At 49.0% G+C, this 20551-nt stretch overlaps 2 protein-coding genes across 3 annotated transcripts in view; one reads left to right on the forward strand and one right to left on the reverse strand.

The window, feature by feature from the left end:
• The window catches only part of Rcc1l (RCC1 like), a 31317-nt gene extending 13796 nt beyond the window's left edge, over positions 1-17521 (forward strand). The window contains exons 6-11 of one of the 2 annotated variants that reach the window (XM_050166159.1): positions 350-434; positions 1939-2120; positions 6309-6396; positions 8246-8419; positions 10285-10370; positions 16743-17517. In XM_050166159.1, the coding sequence (XP_050022116.1) occupies positions 350-434; positions 1939-2120; positions 6309-6396; positions 8246-8419; positions 10285-10370; positions 16743-16820 (693 nt within the window). In that variant the 3' untranslated portion in view covers positions 16821-17517. Of the gene's footprint in view, positions 1-349; positions 435-1938; positions 2121-6308; positions 6397-8245; positions 8420-10284; positions 10371-16742 lie in introns of both variants that reach the window. The other variant, XM_050166161.1, reaches the window with a different exon arrangement.
• A 2722-nt stretch (positions 17522-20243) lies between these two features.
• Positions 20244-20551, reverse strand: part of Castor2 (cytosolic arginine sensor for mTORC1 subunit 2) — a 41624-nt gene continuing 41316 nt past the window's right edge. The window contains exon 9 of the mRNA XM_050166163.1: positions 20244-20515. Coding sequence (XP_050022120.1) covers positions 20372-20515 — 144 coding nt within the window. The 3' untranslated portion in view covers positions 20244-20371. The remainder of the gene's footprint in view (positions 20516-20551) is intronic.

The following is a 20551-nucleotide window of genomic DNA, read 5'->3' on the forward strand; positions in this document are numbered from 1 at the left end:
CCCCCCCCCCCCTCGGGCAAACCTCTCCCAGCCCTTAAGTAGGTATGGGCTGCCAACCCTGAACTGCCAGGTGGGCATTGCCCATAGGTTCACGCATGTGCAGGCAGCTGATAATCATTGAGTGATCATAGCATAGGTCAGGCCTTAGCCATCTCAGGAGTTGATTATACATCTCCATCAGGTGTGACACCACGCAGCTCGCTACAGAAGGTTACAGAGTGGAGGTGGGGAGGGCAGATGGGAGGTCAGTGTGGGGGTGGAGGAGGGAAGAACTGATGGAGAATCCACTGCCCCCCGCACAGGCTTGGTTGCCTAGGCATGAACAGCACTGTGTCTCTGTGTCTGCCAGGTTGTCTGTGGTCAGGACCACAGCCTGTTCCTCACAAACAAAGGGGAAGTCTATTCTTGTGGATGGGGTGCCGATGGACAGACAGGTAGGTGCTTGTTGCCCCCTTGGGGAAGTGAAAGATCTTGGTCTGTGGCCTCTGCAGTCATTGTGGACTGTAGGGTTAATGGTCTAGATTTGGGTCTTCTGGGGACTGCCATCTTTTACATCCTTTCCTGTTCGTTTTGCTGCTGGTTTCCATAGAAACGAACCAAGACGGTGCCAGAGGTTCCTCGGTACTGTTGTCAGTAGCAGAGCCCTGGGCCTCATTTATCCTAGCGATTGGAGTCTGGAGGAGCAGGCTTGTCTGTTGCCTCTGCTGACTCATGCCAGTAGTACCCGATCCCCTTAGGGGCTTAGTGACTTGATTATGAACTCGTGTTTTATTGAGTTCAATTTGTGGGAACCTTCAGGACCTGCATCAGAGAGCATTCCTCTAAAAGGCATTTCATTGGCCCTGGCCTGGTACCAGGGCTTCTGCTTTTCTGAGATCTTGGTTTACCCAAGAGTCTGTGGTTCAGTGCTGTGCTTTGGCCAGCTGCCTAATAAGGTCTTGTGCTGCCTGGGTGGCATCTAATTCCTGGCCTAAATGGCCTCTTCCCTTCGCCTGCTGAGTCTACATGTACATAAACCTACAGGTGCATGCCACTGTGCCTGGCTTCTGGATCTGCTAGCAAGCCCAGAGAGTGTTAGAAACTGCTTCTCACTGGGCTGGGATATAGCTCACTGGTAATTCTATCCCTAGAACTATAAGCCCCCCCCCCCAAAAAAAACAGTGCATAGAAGAAAGGCTGTAATTGCTTATTTTATTATTTATACAAACTCTAAAAGCTTCATCATATAATGCTAGTTCATCTTCAAATTTTTTTTTTTTGGTTTTTCGAGACAGGGTTTCTCTGTGGCTTTGGAGCCTGTCCTGGAACTAGCTCTGTGGACCAGGCTGCAAAAATTTTTTTTGTCTTTAAATATTTATTTATTTATTATGTATCCAATATTCTGTCTACGTGCAGGCCTGAAGAGGGTACCAGGCCTCATTACAGACAGTTGTGAGCCACCATGTGGTTGCTGGGAATTAAACTCAGGACCTTTGGAAGAGCAGGCAAAGCTCTTAACCGCTGAGCTATCTCTCCAGCCCCTTCAAAAATTTTCTAACTTGACTTTTGGGGATTTTGTTTGAGGGTTTGCTCTTTCTCCTTTCTTTCCTTCCTTTCTATTGAGTCCTGTCTATCCTGGAACTTGCTGGGTAGCCCAGGCTGGCTTTGAATTCACAGAGGCCTCCTTCTTCTTCTTCCTCCCGAGTGCTGGGCATAAAGGTGTGCACCACATTTGTCGAGGATCTGTTCCTAAGGCTGTCCTGGAACTACAGTATAGACGAGGCTGTCCTGGAACTTGCCATCCTCCTGTCCTCAGTCTTTCCACTTAATTTAGACCTAAACATTCCTAGGGTGTTTAAAGTAGACCAGATACGACTTTGTTGTTGTCCTCTTTGGTGCAAAGTGCTACCCAGTAAGTCTCCTGTGTCTGTGAGCTAATGCATGTTTCCTACTGTGCAGGCCTGGGTCACTACAACATCACCAGCACACCCACCAAGCTGGCCGGAGACCTTGCTGGGGTGACAGTTGTTCAGGTTGCCACCTACGGTGATTGCTGCTTGGCTGTGTCCTCGGATGGAGGTGTCTTTGGCTGGGGAAATTCTGAATACCTGCAGCTGGCCTCGGTCACAGACTCCACTCAGGTGTGTAGCCTGGTGTCACACTGCCTCTGCTCTGCTGTCTTCTTAGCGCCCCAAAAGAAGAGGAGGTCTGAGGCTACTGCAACTAGCTGGTCCTGGCTTAAGACAGTGTTGTTTTATTTTTGTGTGTTTTTTTTCTCTGTGTTGTGTGGTGTGTGTGCATGTTTTACGTGTGTGCACATGTGCATGTGGAGGCCTGTGGTTGATCTTGGGAACCATCCTTGATTATCCTTCTATCATATTGATTGAGGCAGGGACTCTAAATCAGACTCAGAGCTTATCAGTATAGTTTGTCTTGCTGGGCAGCTTGCTCTGGGTTTCCCCCATGTTGGCCTTTAGAGGCTGGAGTCACAGGCAGGCTACTGGGGATCCAGTCGCAAGTCCTCAGGCCTGCAGGCAAGAACTTTAACCACTGAGCCATCTCCCCAGCCAGTATGTGTGTGCTTTGAGACAGGGTTTTGCTGCACAGATCTGGCTGGCCTCAACTTGCCTCTGCCTGCTGATGCTGCCATCTCAGGCAAGTGCCACCACATCCAGCTAAGATAGTGCATTAAGTTTATCTCCTTGCTTCCTTCCTTTTTTTTTTTCTTTTCTTTCCTTTTTTTTTTTTTTTTTTTTTTTTTTTTTTTTTTTTTTTTTTTTTTTGGTTTTTCGAGACAGGGTTTCTCTGTAGCTTTGGAGCCTGTCCTGGAACTAGCTCTTGTAGACCAGGCTGGCCTCGAACTCACAGAGATCCGCCTGCCTCTGCCTCCCGAGTGCTGGGATCAAAGGCGTGCGCCACCACCGCCCGGCTAAAATAGTCCTTAATAAACTGTTAAAGCCAGTCGGGCATGGCAGCACATACTTGTACTCCCACTACTGGGGAGACGGACCATGAGCCAAGGCCAGCCTCAGTGACAGCTTGTATGTTTAGGGTCTGCATGCTCTGGAGCCTGTATCTTCCTTTAACTTGTTGAGACAGAATCTCATGTAGCCAGGCTGGTCTCAAACTTACTCTGTAGCCGAGATGACTCGAACTCCTGATCCTCCTGCCTCCAACTCTTGGGTGCTGGAATTACAGATGTGCATCTCCACACCTGGCATGTTCTGTTGTTTCACTACACAGCCCTGTCTCGAAACCCTGTCTCGAAAAATCCAAAAAAAAAAAAAAAAGGACTATTTTGAACATAAACAAAAAGTAGAGATTAATTTTGTAACTAACATCTTTCTTCATTGTGTTATATGTGTGTGTGTGTCTATCTGTCTGTAGGAGGAAGGACAACCTCAGTTGTCATACCCCAGAAGCTCTCCACCTTATTTTTTGAGACAGGGTCCCTCACTGAGACCTAGGCTCATTCATTAGGTTGGCTGGATTCTGGGACTGATCTGTGTTGGCCTTCTCTGTGCTTGGATTACAAGAGCACACCCTCATACCCAGCTTTTGTGTGGGATGGGTTAGAGCTTAGGTCCTTATAGCAAGCACCTTCCTGATTGAGCTGTCTTCCCAGTCCATAACTAATACCTTTCTATTCTTTACTGACATTACTTGTTTGTGGCTAGTTCTTGGCATCTAATTTTTTTTCCTTTGTTTTCTTTCTTTCTTTTATTTTTATTTATTTATTTTTTGAGACAGTGTTTCTCAGTGTAGCCCTGGCTATTCTAGAATTCTCATTGTAGACCAGGCTAGCTGAACTCAAGGATCAGTCTTCCTCTGCCTCCCAATTGCTGGGATTTAAGGTGTGTACTATTGTGCTTGGCATCCTAATGGCCAGTTCTTAATAATGAAAGTATAATTTACAAATTGTTATTTACCAATATGAAGTGTGTGCAATTTATTAATTTTTTTCCTCCAACAAATATTTTTATTGATTCAGTTTAGTAGGTTTTGATTCATTCACAAAGGTTGCAGGCTGGTGACATAGCTCAGCAGATAGAGGGGCTTGCCACCAAACCTAACGACCTGAGTTTGATCTCTGGTGAAAACAGAGATCTGACTCTCACAAGTTGTCCTCTGCCCTTCAGTGTGCTCTCTGTGTCATGTGTGCATGTGCATGTGTATATACATGTCGATAATAGATACATAGAATAAATTAATAAAAATTAAACAGCTTGGCAGTGGTAGTGCACTCCTTTAATCCCAGAACTCGGAAGGCAGAGGCAGGTGGATCCCTATGAGTTTGAGGCCAGCCTGGTCAACAGAGTGAGTTTAAGGCAGCCAAGGCTACACAGAGAAACCTGGTCTCAAAAACCATGCAAACATGAGGTTGGAGAGATGACTCAGTAGTTAGAGCACTGGCTTCTCTTCCAGAAGACCTGGGTTCAATTCCTAGCATCCATATGGCCGCTCACAGTATCTGGAACTGTTCCAGGGGATCTGACTCCCTTACACAGACATATATGAAGGCAAAACACCAATGCATATAAAATTGAAAATAAATGAAAACGATACAAACAAGAAAAGAAACCATAAATTTAAACAAAAAGCTTGTAGCCTTCTCCCAAAGGTTTTTACTACTGTCAAACTCCCAAAGCATCTTCACCAACCCCATAACTCACACTGCTAATGGCTAACACCTCTCGTCTGTGTCTCTGCCCAGGCCTTTTGTTTTTGTTTTTGTGGTTCTGGGAATGGCACCCAGGACCTTGAGTGCACTCGGCAGGTGCTGTTGCACTGAGTTGCACTCCCAACACTTCACATTTTGTGTGTAGCGGTGGGTCAGGAACCTGCCACGTGCAGCAGGTTTCTTGGGCCTGAGCCTGTTACCGGGTTTCACCAAGAAAAGAGCTGCTTCCACCCTTCCTCTGCTGGTGGTTGTCAGGATGCAGGCTCTCTGCTGGACCAAGGCCCTGGGGCCTCACTGGGGGGTTGGCCATTTGATAACTGCTGGCCAGAGCTTTCTTGATTCCTTGCCATGTGGGCCACTCCACTCTGGAGGGGTTGTTGACAGTGTGGCAGCTGGCTCCATTAGATCAGCAGATGAGAAGGCCATGCTGGATCATTTGAAGTGACAGTCCCTCACTTCTGGAATTCTGTTCAGTAGAAGCAAGTCACCCGAGTTAGCCCAAGCCCAGGTTCACCTGTGGGTGCGGATAGCAGGAGATCCAGCTCCCTGGGAGCCACTATGAAAGTGGCCAATACAATTTTGATTTAGTTTTGCCGTTGTTTTGCTTTGAGACAAGATCTTTCTTTTTTTAGCCCTGGCTGTTCTGGAACTTGCTGTGTAGACTAGCCTGGACCTGAGTTAATAGAGTCTGCCTGCTTCTGCCTTCTGAATGCTGGGATCAAAGGTGTATACCATCACACCCGGCTTATTTTAATGTTTTTATACTCATTTGTTTGGAGCATGTATGTCTATGTGTGCCATGGCATGTGTGTGGTCAGAGGACAGCTTGTAAAAGCTAGTTCTCTCCTTGTATCATGTTGGTTCCTGGGATTGAACTCAGGTAGTCAAGCTTGTCAGCAAACGGGTTTATTTGCTGAACTATCTCACCAACTCTTATTATTTATTTATTTAGGTGTTTCGTTATAGGGTTTTCTCTTTATAGCTTTGGAGCCTGTCCTGGAACTTGCTCTGTAGACCAGGCTGTCCTTGAACTCATAGAAATTTTCCTGCTTCTGCATCCTGAGGGTAGAGCTTAGGGGTGTGTGCCACCATGCTTATCTTATCTTTCCTTTTTTTAAAGACAGGGTTTTAATTCATAACTCTGGCTGGTTTGGGACTCTCTATGTAGACTAGGACCTCAAACTCATAGAGATCCACCTACTTCTGCCTCCTGTGTTGTGATTAAAGGCATATGCTACCAGTCCTGATCTCTTAGAGTGGGCTGTCCTTGTCCTGTTCCCTTGGTACATCTCGTCCCATTGGAGGATGCTCCCTTCTCCCCTTGCATACCCTACATACCCTTCAGAGCTAAGGAAAAGTGATGCCTCTCCCCTCCCCCATGTCAGATCAGCCTCTTAGAGACTCTGGGAAATCCCTTCCACACTTTGGTCTAGCACAGATGTAACGAGGGGCAGAGTCTGACATCTGCCTTCCAGAAGAGTGGGAACTGGGCCCCCCAGGACCCTTTTGTGTCCTGAGCCCTTGGTTAGGAAGCTTAGTAAGTGAGACATACTGGGGTTAATAAGTAAACTGGGACTTTAGCCAAGGATTCTTACTACTTCTGGCTCCTTTGTTTTCCTAACCATGCCCACCCTTTTCTTCGGTGCAGGTTAATGTCCCTCGGTGCCTGCCTTTCTCTGAAGTAGGCAAGGCGAAGCAGGTGGCTTGTGGTGGCACGGGCTGTGCTGTATTGAATGGTGAGAGCCACTTCTTGCATCTCTTTGAGAAGCACTGGACAGATCAGAGGGGGAATGGGACAGTTTGTGTGCTTCAGATTCCTAGGCTGTAGATGCATCCTGAAGAGGGGAGTGTGGCTATGGGAGCATCTAGTTACAGTCATTCAGTGATTACGGGGTAGAGGTGAGATTCCCAACAGGTTAGTACCTCATGATGTAGATGTACAGACAACCATGGGGCTTTGTCATTTTATAGCAAACATCTGGATCTTGGAGCTGGGGGTCAGACACAGGCCCCTGTGCGTGCTAGGGGGATTCTAGGCAGGTGCTCTACCACTGAGCCACACCCCAGCCCCTCACTGGGGGATTCTAGGCAGGGGCTCCACCACTGAGCCACTTGCCCAGGGTCTTGTGCATGAGAAACCTGCTTTGTCACTGTGCTCTACCCTGAGCAGCAGTACTGCACTTGTTACAGCCAGGGCTGCAGAGTTCAGTGGTAAAGCACTTATGCACGAGAGCCAGATACTGTCCTAGTACTGTACCAAAAAGAAAGAAGGGAGGAATGGGGGAAGAGTGATGAGAAGAAAGGAAAGACAGGGAAAGGGAAGAAAAGAAAACTGGACATTGTGGTATAGGTCTCTGATTCCCAGCACTCAGGAGGATGAGGTGGAGGATTTTAAATTCCAGGCTAGCCTGGACTATATAGCAAGACTGTATCTTTAAATACCTGGAGCTGGAGAGATGTCTCAGTGGTTAAGAGCACTTGTTTTTGCAGAAGACCCAGGTTCGATTCCCAGCACCCACATGGCAGTTCACAACCATCCATGATTCTACTCCAGGGAATTTGATACCCTGTTTTGACCTCAAAACATCAGGCACTCATGTTGTACACAGATACACATTTGATCAAAAGACTCATACACAGCTGGGCAGTGATGGCGCACACCTTTAATCCCAGCACTCGGGAGGCAGTGGCAGGCGGATCTCTGTGAGTTTGAGGCCAGCCTGGTCTACAAGAGCTAGTTCCAGGACAGGCTCCAAAGCTACAGAGAAACCCTGTCTCGAGAAGCCAAAACAAACACAAACAAACAAACAAACAAATAAATAAATGACTCATACACATAAAATAAATCTAAATCTAAAAAATAAAGACAAACAATCCCATAGCAAAACTCAAAATTTCTACTCCCCCGAAAGCAAGTTAAAAAGCATTTCTAAAGTTGTGTGTGTGTATGTGTGTTTGTGTATTTGTATGTGTGTGTGTGTGTTTTGTTTGAGACAGAGTTTTCTCTGTGGCTCTGGCTGTCCTGGAATTATGTAGACCAGGCTGACCTTGAACTCAGAAATTTGCTTGGCTCTGTCTCCCAAGTACTGGAATTAAAGGTGTGTGTCACCACCCAGCTCATTTCTAAGAGTTTTAAGAATCTGGCCAGAATGGCTTGTATCTGGTATGGCTCCAATCAGTATGAAATTGGAGTTGTTGATGGGGAAAATGTCCAAAATTTTGTATGCCTGTGGGTTTTATGGATACCCTCCCTCCATTACTCTCAAGAAGTTGGTTGTTTCTGCTGAGTTTGGCTTCCTCCCTAGCCAGACTCCATAGACAAGTATTTAATCAGGGCAGAGAGTCATTTTCAACCTGCTAGCACAGTGTGTCTCACTCATATATTCCAAGGTGATCCTCCTGCCTCCACCTCCTGAGTTCGGGGATTACAGGCATGCTCTGCCATGCCTGGTTTCTAGGGATAGAACCCAGGGTTCTGTGCTTCCTAGGCATGCACTCTACCAACTGAGCCCCTCGCCAGTCCCTGTAGTGTTCATGTCCAGGAGGGCTGTGCCACTCACAACCACTGTTTCTGTTGTAACATAGAAGAAGGACATATCTTCGTCTGGGGCTACGGAATTCTTGGGAAAGGACCAAACCTCTTGGAAACGGCTCTTCCAGAAATGATTCCACCTACGCTCTTTGGCTTGACAGAGTTCAACCCCGATGTCCAGGTTTCCCAGATCCGATGTGGTCTTAGCCATTTTGCCGCACTTACCAGTAAGTTACCCTGCTGGGCCGACAGGGCAAACTCTGTTCCTTCTCAAACTGGGACAGCGCTTAGCTTCTGTCATCAACCTACATCCATTTATAGCCAACCATTTATCCACCCGTGTTTCTGTCTGTTCGTTCCTCCATTCTGCTGCCTCTATAGCTGTTCATTTCTGTCCTCTAGCCTTCCCTCCCTTCCTCATCCATCCTCTGTCCGTCTGTCTGTCCATCCATCTATCCATTCAATAGATTGATGTCTTCATGGGATAAGTAAAGAGGGAGGCCATGCCGAGGTAGTCTAGTCTGTGTTGTAGAACACATACCTTCCTTTCATGCTGGCGTTTTGGTTTGGATTCCTTGTTTTGTGGTCAGGCATCTGCTGTAGTGTGATCTCTTAGGAGGAGCCTGTGGGGGAGTAGGGAGAAGGGACTGGTAGAGTGCTAGTGAAAACCAGGGAGCTTTGGGCCATGTGTGGGTGAGTGATGCGGAAATGAGTGAGCAGGGTGGTACAGCTCAGAGCCTCCACGGTGCTGGGGAGGGTGCCCACAGAGGCGTCTGGCTGGAGACCGACTGGACAGGCTGTAGAGCTATGAAATAGCAAGTAGCTCCACAGGCGTCTAGACAGCAGACCGTTGTCTTCCTCATGTTCTGCCACAACACCTCAGCTCAGGCAGTTTCTGCAGTCCTGGACAGCAGTTACCGCGAGCATGTCACTCTAGTGATTCCCAGGGATTTGCTGCTTCCTTGCCTGTCAAACATCTTCTTGAGAGAAAAGCTTAACTTTTCCTTTTTTTCTTCTTACCAGAGCCTAAATTTGCTTTTTCTGGTACTTTTAGTCTGCCATGTAACTGACCTCCATGCCTAAGTCAAACAGCACGACTCCTTTTCACTCTGAGGCTCCCACTGTGACTTTGTAATAAGCTGCTTTCTAAAACTGAAGTCTTTTGTGATTTGAGATATGACTCACCAGTAGAGCTCCTGCCTAGAATCCCCCAGTGAGGGGGCTGGAGTGTGGCTCAGTAGTAGAGCCCCTACCTAGAATTCCCCAGTGAGGGGCTGGGGTGTGGCTCAGTGGTAGAGCCCCTGCCTAGAACCCCCCCAGTGAGGGGGCTGGGGTGTGGCTTAGTGGTAGAGCCCCTGCCTAGAATCCCCCAGTGAGGGGCTGGGGTGTGGCTTAGTGGTAGAGCCCCTGCCTAGAATCCCCCAGTGAGGGGCTGGGGTGTGGCTCAGTGGTAGAGCCCCTGCCTAGAACCCCCCAGTGATGGGCTGGGGACATGGTTCAGTAGTAGAATGACTGCCTAGACTTTGCCAGTGAGGGACATGGCTTAACAGTAATGCACTTTCTTCAAGGTGTAACCATTGTATTTATTAGTTTGTTCATTTGTTCATTTTGGCTCTTCTACTGGGTGAAGTCCATGAGGACAGGAAACACGTTTCTTCAGTTGCTGTTCTGTCCCCAGTGCCCAGCACACAGGCATAGCCCTGACACAGTTAGGAACCTAGTTGCTCTATAGCTCCTCACAGAACACACCTACACCCTGAAACTCAGAGCTGGTTGTCTTGCCTCACTGTCAGTCAGAGAGGGCAGAGCTATGGGTGGCAGCAGGCCGTCAAAATGAGCAGAGAGGGCTGTGCATGGGAGCCTTGGGGTTTGCTTCACACACAGACTTGTCTCCCTAGGCTGGCTGGCAGAAGGCCTGGCCTGGGGCCTGGTTTATGGATAGAACATTCTCTAAGGTACTTTTCTCTGAGATTCAGTTCAGAGGCTAAGTTGAGCAGTAAGTTCTGTTTTTCCCTGACTCTTGGAAGGCCATCCTCTTGATGATCTGCTCCTTCTGTAGCTCAGCCAAGCCCCTGTCTTCCTTTCTTTGCAGATAAGGGGGAACTGTTCGTGTGGGGCAAGAATATCCGAGGGTGCTTGGGAATCGGACGCCTTGAAGACCAGTATTTCCCATGGAGGGTAAGACCATGCGGCAGGGGTGGGATGGGGGGGTGGGGGGTAAGACCATGCAGGGGTGGGTTGTGGAGGGCATGCCAAGAGAAGCCAAACCTCTTTTGGCTCTCAAAAGAGAGTCCAGGACCTATTGTGTGTTGCCATCTAGGATGGACGCCAGGGAGGCTTGTGAGGAGGTGATGGGCGGGGCTGGATGTAGCACCAGCCTCTAAGTGTGCAGGTTTTCAGCCTTCTTCTCTGTGCAGTCAGTGCATCCCAGGACCTGCTGCACCTACTCAGTGTCCAGTCCCTGTGAGAAGCTCCCAGGTGGGCCAGAGATGTGGCTCAGTTGGTAGAGTAGTTGCATAGCAGGCATTAATCCTTGGGATCCATCCCCAGCACCATGTAAACTTAGTGGGGTGACCCACACCCCTAATCCCAGCACTACACTTGTAGAAGCAGAAGAATCAGAAGTTCAAGGTCATCCTTGGCTACATGGCCAGTTTGAGGCCAGCCTGAGTTGTACAAGACCCAGTCTTTAAAGAAAAAAATCTTGCTGGGCGGTGGTGGCGCACGCCTTTAATCCCAGCACTCCAGAGGCAGAGGCAGGCGGATCTCTATGAGTTCGAGACCAGCCTGGTCTACAAGAGCTAGTTCCAGGACAGGCTCCAAAACCATAGAGAAACCCTGTCTCGAAAACCAAAAAAAAAAAAAAGAAAAAAAAAAGAAAAAGAAAAAGAAAAAACCTTTCACAATTTAGGAACATTATCAAAATCCAATCTTTCAAGGAACTGTGTATACAAGCACACATGTGCATGCAGATTCTCCTGCAGACTGTTGCTGGTCTTGTCTGGAGAGCCAGCACACCCTTCACAGCCACCCCTCCCCCACTCATCCTCTTTTCTTTTCGATTGTGGCCTTGGAAAACAGTGGAAACAGTTGGGTGTTGGAACAGCAAGCGCTTCCCAGGCCTGTCACCTATGAGTGTGGATGGGTTAGTTTCTTCTCTTGTTGCTTTGACAAAAGCAGCTTAAGGGAGGAGGGGTTTCTTTTGGGTCTCAGTTTGAGGGTCTGGTCCATCATGGCGGCGGACATGGCAGCAGGAGGGTGAGGCGGCTGGTCACATGGCATCCACAGTCAGGAAGCACAGAGAGATGACGCTGGTGCTCAGCTCCCCTTCTCTTCTTTCTTCAGCCCAGGACCTCGGCAGGTAGAGTAGGGTCATCCTCATTCAGCATGGGTCTTCCCACCTTAGCTAACCAATCTAGAACTTCACCAAGCCAAGCCAAGCCAAGGAGTTTGTCTCCTAGAGGACTCTAGATCTTGTCATGTTCATGATCATCACAGCTGGTTACCTGCTGAGGCAACTTGGCAAAGCATAGCTGTTGGGGAAGAGTCCATGTCTAGGCTGCTGGAACCTGATACCTCCATTCTCAGCATGCACCACCCTCTTGCACTTAGTCAGCCAGAGGAATGGCGTCCTGCTCGCTGTGGGCTTCCTGATATGCTTTCCTGTTGAAGGGATGAGCCTGTCTGCCCTAGTGACCACTCTGTTGGCAGCACCCTGTTGTCCACCTTCTTGCACATTTGGTGAGCCCCAAGGGGTCATGCCAGGCAACTCCATTGTCTTTTGTCATGTTTTGATTAGATGAAGGGGAGGACTTGACAGATTCATTAGTTTTTCATTCTTGTAAAAAATGCTTGGGGTCATCCACTTAAGAGACAATGTTTAATTTGGTTCCTGGTTTTAGAAGCTTTTGCTGGGGTCAGTTGCTTTGACCCATTGGCAGGGCAGTGCAACATAGCAGGGGACATGTGACCTTAAAGCTGCTTACCTTATGGAGGCTGGAGTCAGAGTACTGAAAGGAGTTGGGGTTCTATTATTACCTTCAAAGGCATGCTCCCATGCTGACGACAGCCAGTCATCTGAGAGGAAGGAAACTCAGCTGAGAAAATACTTCCATAACATGGTATAGGCAAGCCTGTAGGGCATTTTTTAAATTAGTGATTGATGCGGAAGGGCCTAGCCCACGGTAGGTGATGCCACGTGGGCTTGTGGTCCCGGAGGCATAAGAAAGCAGGCTGAGCAAGCCATGTAAGCAGCATCCTCCACAGCTTCTGCCTCACTTCCTGCCTCCAGGTTCCTGCCCTAATTTCCCTTGATGATGGACTATGGAGGCATGGCCAGATGAACCCTGTCCTTCCCAAGTTGCTTGTGGCCTTGGTGTTTCACCTCAGCAATGGACAGTTACATCTCCAATCCCTAATCTCAGTAGGCTCCACCCCTATAGATTTCTGCCATTTCCCAGTAGCACCGAGCTGGAGATCCAGCTTTCAGCACACGGGCCTTCAAGGCATACCTGAGATCCAGCCATAGCACAGGGTGGCAAGCGGCTCCCATAGCACAGCCTGTCTTGCACAGTGAGCTGCGAGACCAGAGGGGGAGCCTATGAAGTCACACATACAAGTCATAGGTGAAGCCACTTGGAAGGCCGAGGCAGGAGAATCAAGTCAGCCTGGACTATCTAGTGAGGTATTCTCTCTCTCTCTCTCTCTCTCTCTCTCTCTCTCTCTCTCTCTCTCTCTCTCTCTCTCTCTCTCTCTCTCCCTTCCTCTCTCTGAAGAATAAACAAGACTTGCTTAGCATGAAAGCAGCCCTAGATTCAATGAGCTGTAGCAGCACATAAACCAAGTATGGTGGAGCACACCTGTAATCCTAGGACCTGGGAGCAAGAGGTGAAAGTATGAGGATCCTAAGTTCAAAGTTATCCTCAGATACACAGGGAGTGTGAGGCCAGCTTGGGCTCCGTGAGACCCAGAGACCAAAACTCCCCACATGACTGGGGACAGACTTATTGTGGAGTCGTTTTAGAGACCTGAGAGACACATGCCAGGGGGCACTGGAGTCTCAGAGCCACTGCTACTCCCAAGGTCCTTGATGGTCATGGGTCCTGGCCAGCAAGCAGAGAGCAAACAGCTTGCTGTGCTTTGGGCTCTAATGGCCTGAGCATCTAGGGAACGGCGGCATGTGCTTAAGTGCAGTGGGATGGCTGCGGATGATCATGGCAAGGCACTTTCCCAGGGAAGGTAAATAGATGATCTCAAGGGGCCTGAGAGGTTGCTAAGAGCCCACCTGGCTAGGTCATCAGGAGGCAGCCGGCCACTGCTGTTCTGGGGCAGCTTCAGCAGCTCCAGGCTGCCTCTGTCACCTGGGGCCCATTTCTGTTTGTTCAGTGGTCTGTGTGGCAGCTTTTTCCAAGGTGTTTTGTTTGGGGAGGCTGTAAGACAGCGTGGCGTGGTTCCTGCCTTCATTTGCCATCACCGGCAGCCCCTAATGGAGAGGAAGCTCCATGGTCAGTACCTGCCACTTCGGTGCTTTTAGGCCAGGCCACCTGTTGTAGGCATTCATTTCTGTCCTAAACTCAGGAAACTGCCCAGGAGGTCATAGCTTCTCTGCGGCTGCCAGCAGGAAGGGCTACTGAATAGGGATCTGGCCAATTGATCCCGCCTCCACATCTGGGCGAGGGTCTGAAGGCACAGTTATGCAGGGTGTGCCCAGGGAGCCACAAGGCTGGCATGTGCCCTTCTGCACTGAGAGCCTGTGAGGAACACAAGATTTGATTTAAGTAGTTCTCAGTAGGATGCAGGGCATAGGGTGGCTGGGTTATTAGGAGGTACTTGATACCTGCGTATTTTTTTATTTTGACAGGGACTCATGTAGCCCAGGCTAGCCTCAAACTCATTGTATAGTGAGGAACTTCTGGTCCTTTTGCTTCTACCTGCCAAATGCTAGGATGAGAGGTGTGAACCACCATGCCTCCCTGGATCTCATGGTCATTGCTTTCCATTCAATGTCCTTTTACAGTATATCATTGCTTATTACTATGTATGTATCATAGTGATACATACGTTGCTACGATAATAGAAACAATGGTTAAAAAAAGAGAAAATGGGCATGGTGGTATACACTTTTGCTTTCCGGAAACAGAGGCAGGAGAATGCTCCAAGTTCTAGGCCAGCACAGGCTATATAGTGAGACCCTGTCTGAAAACTGAAACAGTTCAGTGTGTGCTGGCATACACCTTTAATCCCAGCGCTCAGTAAGCAGAGGCAGGCTGATTTTATATGTTCGAGGCCAGCCTGGCTTGCATAGTGAGTTCCAGGCCAGCCAAGGTTCCATAGTGACATCCTGTCTCTGAAACAAACAAAAGGGAGCTGGGGAGCTGGCTCAGTGGGTAAAGTGCTTGCTGTGTCAGTATGAAGATCCCAGTTTGGATCCCCAGCGCCTACGAAAAGCTCTGCTCCACTGTGTAGTCTGTAACTCAGTGCCCCACAGCAGGGGGAGAGTCAGACCTCGGATGCTTGCTGGTCGGCCAGTCTAGCTGAAACCATGATTTTTAGGTCCACTCAGAGACCTTGTCTCAAACAAAACAAACAAACAAACAGAAAAAACAAAAACGTGGGGAGTGCTAGAGGAGGACATCTGAGGTCAGCCCCTGTTTCCAACACTTACACACTGCACTGTGCACACCCATACCACACACCACATTCCACACACTGCACTGTGTACACCATCCGTAGTACATTTACACATGTATAGCATAAGCACAACAAAAAGAGAAAGAAAAAAATAAAAAATAAATTTAGAGCCTATGAAGGCCCACTGGGTATAGGCACTTGACACCAAGCCTGACTACCTAAGTTTAATAAATCCAGTTTCCACAAGGTGGAGGGAGGGAACCAATTCCTGAAGGTTGTCCTCTGACTTCAAGTGCACTGTGGCATGTGTGCGCTTGAGCGAGAACAAAATAATGAGGATTGGAGGGACCAGCCCTCTGGGTGGCCCAATGTAGCTCTGAAACTTGCTTGTACTTGGTCAGTCTAGGGAAGGAAAGGCAGGGAAGGCTCTAAAACAGCAAGACGGACAGACTCTGTGACAAGGTTGGGAAGGACGCTAGCCTCCTGCTGTGCTGAGGGCTAGGTCTTCCTGGAGCTAAGACTGGCCCAGACAGGCAGCCTGGCTAGATCTGTGGTAAGACCCTAATGTCTTTTGTTTTGCTTTGTTTTTTTGAGACAGGGTTTCTCTGTAGCTTTGGAGCCTGTCCTAGAACTCGCTCTGTAGACCAGGCTGGCCTTGAACTCACAGAGATCCCCGATCCCCGTCTCTGCTTGGGCTACCACTGCCCTCACCTAATGCCTTTTGAGATGTAGCAGAAACTCTGCCTCTCACGTGGCCATGGTGGGGGACACATGGGATCCAGCTTATGGCTGCAGGTGGGGTCAACAGGTAAAGTGACAGAAGCCACTGTGCCAGTGTGTCCCTGTTCCCACACTAGACCCTCCAGGCAGAAGCCTTTCCTGCACTCTTGGGAAGTACTTAGTGACCCACAGAAAGGTCACTGAACACTCAGCTGTAGACGGAAGTTTCTGTCCCACCCAGTCCCGCAGGTGTCAGTTCCAAAGAAAGACATAGAGGCTTATATTAATTATAAACTGTTTGGCCTGTTAGCTCAGGGTTATTAATTAGCTTTTTTTTAAAAGATTTATTTTATTTATTATGTATACAGTATTCTGTCTGCATATTTGCTTGCAGGCCAGAAGAGAGCCTCAGATCTCATTATAGACAGTTGTGAGCCACCATGTAGTTGCTGGGAATTGAACTCAGGACCTCTGGAAGACCAAGCAGTAAATGCTCTTAACCTCTGAGCCGTCTCTCCAGCCCCCTATTAACTAGTTCTTAAAACTTAAATTAGCCCATAATTCTTGTCTACTTTTAGCCACATGGCTTGGTGCTTTTTCTCAGTACAGCATTCTCATCTTGCTTTCTCTGTGTCTGGGTGGCAACTGTGTCTGGCTTTTCCTCTTCCCAGAATTCTCTTAGTCTGGTTGCCCCGCCTATACTTCCTTCCTGGCTACTCACCAGTCAGCATTGTATTAAACCAATACAAGTGACACATCTTTACAGTGTACAAAAAGCATTATCCCACAGCAATCAGCCTTCAGGCAAGGAATCTGGAAGCCATTGTCACAGACAATGGTACCAGGAGCATATGTATCCTCCAGGGTCACGTCTCTAGGGTAGCTACCGGAGGTGATGCCATTGATGGGCAGGGAGGTAGGGTGGCTGTGGATTAGTGTGGGGCTGAGGGGGAGGCCCAGTAGCTGGAGTGCTTGCCTAGCACACGCAGAGCCCTGGCTAGGGGCTGTCTCCAGTACCATAAAGCACGTGTGGGACTCATGTCTGTAAACCCAGCATGAGAGGTAGAGGCAGGAGGTCAGAGGTTCATGGTCAGCCTCAGCTGCACAGGGAAATAGAGCCATCAAGTCCCTGTCTCTCCCAGAAGCACTCCAGAGCCTGCTCACCCTTCCCCTCACTGTGTTCTGGGGCTTGTTTTCCAGGTGACGATGCCCGGTGAGCCTGTGGACGTGGCATGTGGTGTGGATCACATGGTAACTCTGGCCAGGTCATTCATCTGAATCTCCTTCCGGGCCCATCCCAGGCTGGCCCCAGAGTCTGAACTATACCGACAGCAACAGCTTGGCAGAGGCAAGGTGTGGCCACCAGCAGAGCTTCTGAGGATGCTGGGAGAGGGCCAGGGCCTGTGTGGAGCAGGGGGCTTACTTTGTGTCCAGTGGGGACGTAATAGGAGTCTGTGGACAAGACCTTTCCCTGCTGCTGAGGCTCCTGGCCTGGTGTGCTCCTGAGGAGTACCAGGGCATAAGGCCCTAGGATGGCAGGCTTTTCTTAGGGGACGTTTGTTATTCGTGGCACATTGGAGACATGACAAGGCATTCAGGAGAATCTGTAGTCCCCTGTCACAACAGGACACACTTGGGCCTCTGGCTGGCCCAGCTCAGCAGGAGAGCCAGCTAACTTCAGCTAGGGCCTCTTTGATCAGCTGCCACCCCACAAGCTCCCCAGGACACAGTCCGGGAGCCCAGAATGTCATGGCTTGAGACCCTTTATGGAGCAGCCAGTGTGAGCCAGCCTCCCCCATGGGTCTACAGTATCCCAGCCTTGGAGCCATCTCTCTGCCTGGCTCTGAACTGTCCAGAAGCCCCTGAAGAAAGAGGCTGCAGGCCAAATGCTTGTGGGCTGAGGGCTGTGGAATCTTGGCTGGAGGGCCAGTCTTGGAGTAGGAAGCATCAGAAACTGGGAAAATACTTGTTTTTAAGAAAACTTGCCTTTTCAGAACAGTGTTTGAAAAGTTTTTTTTAGAATAAAGTATTTTCTGCCTTTTTAAAGATGGAGTCTTGGAAATGTTTCACTAGATCACTTCGAGACCCTAGGAAACAAACAGAAGCCCATGGAGAACACTTTGGAAGGCAGTCCCACCTGGGATGTGTTTTGTGTGTGTGCAGTTGCATGTGTGCATGTGCACACGGCTGTGCATTCATGTGGAGGACAGGACAGTGTCAAGTGTCATTCCTCAGGTGCTAGCCATCTTATTATTGAGATGGGGTATCACTTCCTAGACCAGGTTGGCCTTGAACTTGCGGAGTTCTGCTTGCCCTTGCCTCCCAGAGTGCTGGGATTAAAGGCTTACACCACCATACCCAGCTCCACCTTATGTTTGGACACAGGATCTCTCCCTACCTGAAAGTTCCCAAGAAGGCTGGCCGGCTGGAGAGCCCGCCAGGGATCCTTCTGTTTCAGTTTCCCCAGAGCTGGGACGACAGGCATATGATGCCATGCTTGCCTCTTTTCCCATGGGTTCTGTTGACTGACCCCGGGCCGTCAGCTTGTCAGGCAGGCACTTAACCCACTGAGTCATCTCCCTAGCCCTGAACAGATAGATTCTTCAGCTGGGGAGAGCTGGTGCCTGAGTCACTAATTACCATCTTTCACGCTGCCTGCTACACCCCACCCGCTACTTGTTCACTCTACAGGTACGTGTGGGCCCCTTAAGTGCAGGCGTGGGCCACTGAGTCATGTGGTGGAAGAATCCCTGCTTTGTGCAGCCTGGGGAAGGAAATGGACATTATTATACAAAATACAGAGTTTGGTAGCTGCTTGTGTGGGCTGTGGAGGAAAGCAAAGTTTTGCTCCAAATACTTGACAGCAACAATTTAAAGGATTTAATTTGGCTCTCAGTTTCAGAGGGTTCTAACCCAGCATGGCAGGAAAGGCACAGCAGAGTTTCTGGGGGCTGGCGCATGGGGTAGAGGCCTCTCACTTAGCAGATCAGGAAGCAGCATGCAATCAGACGTTGGCTGGACTACCACCTTTAAGGACCACCCCCCAGCGGCCTACTTCTGTGTCCAGGCCCCACTCCTCTAACGTGCCAGTCCTCCAGAAAATACCACCTGTGGTGGAGCACACACATTCCACACGTGAGCCCGTGGGGGACATTTCAAATGAAAACCCTAACATGGAGAAAACCTAACAAGGAAGTGGGATGTGTCAGAAGGTTGAGGGGTCAACAAGCAGGATGTCATGAGGACCAGTTGGCTGGTGTTGGAGGGGATGGCTGTTTTGGCAGTTACAGGGCCCCTTCACCCAGGTGGATCTGCCCCTGGTTCTCTTCAAGGGCTAGTCGTAGGCTTACAATAGGAAGGGCTGCTGTGAACTTGAAATAGAAGTTGAGTGGGCAAGATGGTTCAGTTGTTAAGATCAGTTACTGCTCTTACAGAGGACTTGAGTTCAAGTCCCACACCAGGCAGTTCATAAATGGCTGTAACTCTAGCTCCAGGGAATCTGACACCCTTTTCTGCTTCTCAGAGTGTCTGTATGCATGTGTACATACGTGCTCCTGTCACCACATACACATGACTAAAAAGGTTTTTAATGTAAAAAGTCCTTAGAAAATTAAAGGGGCCAGGAACATGTCTCTCTGGTAAGGTCTTTGATTATAGCATCCACGAAGCCCTGAGTCTGATTCCTAGCGCCTCATAAACAGGATGTGGCGGCACATTCCAGTAGCTCAGACTGTGGCAGGACCTGGAGGCAGGAGGATCATCCTGGGCTACACATTGAGTTAGGCCAGTCAGTCTGGGATACATGAGGCCACCACGAGACCCTGTCCCAACAAACTACAATGCAAAACAAGCACCCTGACCGTAGTCACCTGTGTGCAAAAAGGGGCGCCCTCATCCTCAAGTGTGCCTTAAAGCCTGTTTCACCTGTTGGCCAGCCTGGCCATGCAGCGTCTGTCCTCTTTGTGTGCCACCAGGGCCTCTGCTCAGCTGCCATCTGTACCTGGGTGCTGGTGTTGGTCTCTTTGGTCTGACCCTCCCCTCTGACACCTGGAAACCCTGCTAAGCCATTCTGGGGGCTGCTTATGCTGTTCCTGTAAAGTGTGCATGTTGTCTCACTTTAGTGAGCATGTGAATGATACAGACCCTGGGCGAAGTCAAGAGTCACCTGCCTCTTCCCAGGCGTCCTCTTGTTCTCACGCCTTTAATCCCAGCAGAGGCAGGTGGATCTCCGGGACAGGCTCCAAAGCTACAGAGAAACCCTGTCTCGAAAAAAAAAACAACAAAAAAAATATGCTTATGTGTGTATGTGTTTTCATTGCATGTCTGCACGCCATCTGTGTGTAATGGCCACGGATGTCAGAAGGTGGTATAAAATTGCCGGGAACCAGAGCTAGAGGAAATCTGAGCTATTAAGTGCTAGCAATTAAACCGGTCTCATCTGCAAGAATAGCAAGGGCTCTTTAACCACTAAGCCATCTTCCCAAACCCCTTACATTTTTTTTTTCAAAAAAATTATTTTTAATGATTTTTATGTGTATGAACATTTGTGCAGAACTCAGAGAGGCCAGAAGAGGGCATCAGATCTGGAACTGGAGTTATAGGTGGTTGTGGCCCATTGTGTGGGTACTGGGTACTTGCTGGACTGAGAGATGTTTAGGGTTTACAAGCACATTCCTGTCTGTTTCTATGACAACATGCCCAGAAACAGATTACGAAGGCTCTGACCTAATTAATGGATAATTAATGGATTGATGATAGCTCGAGAGATTCATCATTTGCTGGCAATACTGGGAGGTAGTGATAGATAAGAGGTGGTACTTCACTGAAGGTCACTGAAGATGCGACAGCTTGCCCTGGCCTTTTCCTGTGTTCCCATCTCTGCTTCTTGGATGCCATGAACAATTCCTTCTCTGCAAGTTCTCGTCGTCATGGTGTTCTGCCTCACTCAGGTCCATGACCACAGACCGAACCTGCTGAAAATACCATTCTTCCCTTTAGCTTTTATTTAT

Source organism: Alexandromys fortis, unplaced genomic scaffold (genome assembly GCF_014885135.2).
Source record: "Alexandromys fortis isolate MF-2015 unplaced genomic scaffold, M_Fortis_MF-2015_v1.1 scaffold_151, whole genome shotgun sequence".
Taxonomy (NCBI): domain Eukaryota; kingdom Metazoa; phylum Chordata; class Mammalia; order Rodentia; family Cricetidae; genus Alexandromys; species Alexandromys fortis.